General features: G+C 62.6%; 1 protein-coding gene across 1 annotated transcript; it reads left to right on the top strand.

The window, feature by feature from the left end:
• Positions 1–2,842: 2,842 nt before the first annotated feature.
• On the top strand, positions 2,843–4,500 carry TLX2 (T cell leukemia homeobox 2; the record flags this gene model as incomplete). The annotated part of the gene is made up of 3 exons (XM_082672882.1): positions 2,843–3,496; positions 3,944–4,181; positions 4,284–4,500. The coding sequence occupies exons 1-3, from the start codon at positions 3,097–3,099 to the stop codon at positions 4,498–4,500; spliced, it is 855 nt and encodes a 284-aa protein (XP_082529008.1). The 5' UTR covers positions 2,843–3,096.
• Positions 4,501–4,958: the final 458 nt, after the last annotated feature.

Below are 4,958 nucleotides of genomic sequence, written 5' to 3' on the forward strand. Positions count from 1 at the left end.
TGGAGGCAATGGGTATGGGCAGTAAAAGGGAAAAGGAAACACATAATTTCTCTTGAGAAGTTGGGCGAAGACTTTGTCCAGATAGTAGAGACTTAAGACAGTTGGGGGTAGGAAGGACTAAATTGATAAGAAAAATGATGATACAGGAGTGGGGACATGGCACCAACAGCAGGACGGAAGACAAGATTCAGGAGGATGGGCTGGGAATGTGGCCTCTCCCTTTGAAGCTGCAGGTTTGAAGGCCTGAACAGAAACTAGCAGGAACCATCTTGCTAGAGAATCAGGGAACTAGCAAGGTAGAGGCAAGCCGAGAAATTCCTAGGACTGTGGCTGACAGAATTTTTTTTTTTTTTAATCCCCAGAAGATGTGTATATACTACCAGGTTTGTGACCATTCTCCTCCAAGGATCAGTTGGGTAATCTCTGGGTGGCCGTGCCATCTGTGCTGACCTCAAAAGGCAGGATGTAAAAAAAAAAAGGCAGGATGTAGAGTAAGCAGGTATACAGGTCTGCACAATGCTACCTTTTTCACCTGCATTGATTCACTCATTGATTCATTCAAGAAGGATTTATTCCGCTTGATTGGAGACACACTAGTGCTCACTGTCTCCTGAGGCCCACCCCTGGAGTGGGAAAGGGGACTGACAAACTCCTAACCTGCAGGCCAGTCCCCTTGAGAGACTTTATTTACTTTACTGTCTCCCTAGGCTCTCTGTTCTCATCCAGGGAAATCCAGCCCATTGCTATCTCTGAAGGGTTTGCCTGAACAGTAGAGGTTTCATGCTCTCTAGTAGCCCCAACCCCTCTACTGCTGAGAAAAGATGCTTGGAGTTCTGTGAAGGCTAAGGGGAGGTGGTGATATGTTTCCTTCACCAAGACAAAAACAGCTGCCACAGTAGCAGTACCCGCCCCCACCCCCCCCCACCCCCCCGCCGCGCCCTCAGCCCCAGCAACCCTTTCAGAAGGGATTGTTGGCAGGGTGGGGGAATAGCTGGAGAATTGGATGATGGAGGTGGACAAGACTGGGGGAGGATGTCACCTATTATTGATGCCCACTGCCTCCCTCCCCCATCATTCACCCCCTTCAGATTGAGGTTTTCTGAGAACACTGAGGGGCTGGTGGCTTTGTGTGACGAGAAAGCCTACTCCCTTCTTTCTCTTCCTTATCTTCCTGCCCAGATGCCCAAATGTCATTCCTGGTTCCCTGGAGAGAAAAGACCCCTTACCGTGCCCTAAGCGCCAGGCTGCCAGCCCATCTGCTAGGGAGAAAGGAGGGGCAGAGTTTTCCCCAGGAGATCCTGGAGAATCAACTGGAAGATCCGTGCTCCCAGGGAGACCCATCTACTAGACTTAGAAGGCATTTCGGCTCACACGGGTAACTGGCAGCCTGTAGGGAAGCACCAGAGTGGGCTGCAGCGGAGGGGCTAGAGCTGGCACAGTGGGGTGGGGTACTTTGGCCACCAAGTGCCGAGGCAGGCCAAGCTACTCATCGTGCCCACCCTCTGAGGGATGGTAAGAACATCCCCCTCCAGGCGCCCAGTCTCACCGGCTCAGAGGCGCCAGGAACCAGCCCCCCCAACCCCGGGGTCCGGGGCGGGCCGGGGAAGGTAATGTAATTCCGACCCAGCTAACCCGATTATGGCGGCCTGCACCGGGCTGGGTGGCGGCAGGGGCGGGTCTAAGGCACAGGGGCCCGGCCGGCCCCGGGTCCCATCCCGGGGAAGGATGCAGAGTTCACACGCTCCCAGCTCCTGGGTCCTCGGCAAGAGGTCACAAGGTCACCGAGCGGCTTCTGTCTTTCCCCACCTCCCTTCTCTGACACGCTCCAGGCACAGTTTCCTGGGCTTGGGTGGAGTGAAGCAGCTTTGCGAAATGAGGCGGTTAGGATCCTCCGAAGACTTCTGTGAGGTCCCAAGTGTCGCCTGTGGCGATTTCGTCCTCCCGCCTTTGCGGGGGTGGGAGGGAGTGTGTGAGAATAGACTTCCTAGGCGCAGAGTGGAGGGGCAGAGTCCCGCGTTGGTGGTTCCCTGTTGGGGGCAGAACGCCAGCCCCAAGCCCCACTGACCTGAGTTGGCTCCGGTGGAGCCACGGGTCCGCTTTACACCGATTTCAGAAAATCGAAATTCTAAGAAACACTGGGCACCCATTACGGGCGCTCCCGAATGCAGCTAGGGCCCCTATGGGAGAGGCCGGGAGGAGCACCAGGATCACTGGCCCAGAGTAGTTGCTCCCCGCCCTAGCCCACCGGACGCCCTGCCACCGCCTTCCCACACCTGTCCTCTTCCCGGGCCTCCAACTCGCCGGCCCCGTTCCCCAGCCGCTTCCCATCTCAGCCAGAAAGCCACAACGAGATTTGGTCTTCGAGAGCATTTAGGCGGGGGCCAAAACGAATTCGGGAGTCGTCAGGCAGGACCCATCGGGAGGCGAAGAGTGGGGGCTGTGGGAGGAGGCACCTGCAAGGAAGCCGGTGAGGCCGAGGAAACCCCAAAGGCGGAGGCCAGCGAGGATGGAGTTGCCTTGCGCATCTCGGCTGACTCAGCGCGTAGCGGCCCAAGCACTGGCCCCTCCCGTGCAAGTTCATAACACCCTCGCCACCTTCCCCCCTCCAACACCCCCACCATTCCCGCCGGCCAGTCTTCCCCGCGCTCAGAGCAAACAGGCGTCTCTTCCCCTTTAACAGGCCCGGCCCCGCCCCTGCCCTACCCCCAGCCCCCACTGCCCACCCGAGGCTGATCTGTCAGTCACTGCCCCAGCCCGAGCCGGCCAACCCTCTCCACCCCGGACTCGGGCAGAGGCCCTGGCAGTCCAGCGTCCATCTGCTCTTCAGAGTCAGCAAGGGCGCTCCTGGGGCCCCAGTGGGTCGCGCTCCCCCGGGATGCGAGTCCCTGCGCCGACGCCCGGCAGAGGCCGGCACGGGCGCGGTTACTCCCCGTACACAGGGATGAAGATGTCCTGGGGGCCCCGGCGCCTCTCCACGGCCAGCCCCGCTAACCCCTGAGGCCACCGCCCCAAACGCTCCGCTGCTGGGCTCCCAGAGCTGTTTGGGGCGCCCTCCCCAACTGCCAAGCCTCCTGCGGTCCTCCTTGACGCGGACCCATGGAGCCGGCGGTGCTGGCCTCGCACAACCTCCCGCACCACGAGCCAATCAGCTTCGGAATCGATCAGATCCTGAGCTGCCCGGAACCCCCCGGGAGCGGCCTAGGCCCGGGTCGAGCGGGCCAGGGCCATGGGGAGAGTGTGGCGTTCTCGGGTGGATTTCACGGAGCCACAAGCTACGGCCCCGCGGGCTCGCTGGCCCCGCTACCAGGCAGCTCTGGCGTGGGCCCGGGCGGCGTGATCCGCGTCCCGGCGCACCGCCCGCTGCCAGTGCAGCCGCCCGCTGGAGGCGCGCCTGCTGTTCCTGGACCCTCGGGTTTGGGCGGCGCCGGGGGCCTAGCGGGACTCACCTTCCCTTGGATGGACAGCGGCCGCCGCTATGCCAAGGACCGGCTCACTGGTGAGGTTGCCCGATCCCTCCAGCGTCATGCCCCACACTGACCCGGTATCCTCATCTTTGATCCTTCTGCTCCAACTCAAGGTCCCCTTTCGTACCCTCCGCCCCTAATCCCAGGGGATCCTCCCTCAATTGGTATCTCTGGGTCCCGCTGCTGAGAGGCGCTGGGGAGGTAGCTGCCGTCGATGCCCGCGCCCTCCTCTGCAGTTCACTGTCCACACCGCGGGAAGGGCAGGGTGAAGTTACGGGGGACGTCTCTCCCTCACCCAAGTGGGAGGGCCATTTCCGAGGCCTTTTCTTGTCTAGAAGCCTCTACTGGTGCGGGGTCGAGCTTGGGGCACCGTAGGGACCGGGCGCGGGAGCTCTGCAGCATTGGCAGCCGCGCTGTCTTCTCAGTGACACCTCGGGCCGCCCCGAAAACCCTGCCTTGCTCTTTCTTCCTCCCTGTAGCGGCGCTCTCGCCCTTCTCCGGGACGCGCCGTATAGGTCACCCCTACCAAAACCGGACCCCCCCAAAGCGGAAGAAGCCGCGCACATCCTTCTCCCGCTCGCAGGTGCTGGAGCTGGAGCGACGCTTCCTGCGCCAGAAGTACCTGGCCTCGGCCGAGAGGGCGGCGCTGGCCAAGGCCCTGCGCATGACCGACGCGCAGGTCAAGACGTGGTTCCAGAACCGGCGCACCAAGTGGCGGTGAGGCGCGGGGCGGGCGAGGGACCGGGCCGGGCCAAGTGGCGGTGAGGCGTGGGGCGGGCGAGGGCCGGCCTCGCTGACCCCGCGTCTCCGCTCGCCCAGGCGCCAGACGGCCGAGGAGCGCGAGGCAGAGCGGCACCGTGCGGGCCGACTGCTTCTGCACCTCCAGCAGGACGCACTACCGCGGCCGCTACGGCCGCCGCTGCCCCCGGACCCGCTCTGCCTGCACAACTCGTCGCTCTTCGCGCTGCAGAACCTGCAGCCCTGGGCCGAGGACAACAAGGTGGCTTCCGTGTCCGGGCTCGCCTCAGTGGTGTGAGCGACGCCTGCCCGACTGGCCGAGCGCTCTTTTCCGGACTGAGGCGCCGCGTGGAACCCCGGGCCCGGGGCCTTGGAGCGCACGGCCGCCCACCCCGTGGTTCCGTAGCAGTGGAGCGTGTGAGGAGGAGGTGGCCTCGAGGCTATCGTCAAGAGCTCCTCGGCCACTGCCGTCTCCCAGGCCAGCGTTGTGCTGTTGCCCTGCGCGCTTAATCGTGACCTTTCCCGCCATTTTTCACTTGACTGTTGCACCGCGGCTGGAACCCGAGGCGCTGAGGGGGCGGGACCTGAAGTATGATAGCCAATGAGATGCGGGGAGGGGGGCGGGCTGGCCAATGGCTGCTCTCTTGAGGGACTCCGGATTCTTCCGTGGGTGTGTTGGAGCTGGGGTTCTGTGTGGCTGGAGTAGGTTTACAGGCCCGGCTGGAATCAGGAGGCTGCAGCCCGCACAGGCCGGGT

Source organism: Grampus griseus (genome assembly GCF_964374135.1).
Source record: "Grampus griseus genome assembly, chromosome: 15".
In the NCBI taxonomy this organism is placed as follows: Eukaryota; Metazoa; Chordata; class Mammalia; order Artiodactyla; family Delphinidae; genus Grampus; species Grampus griseus.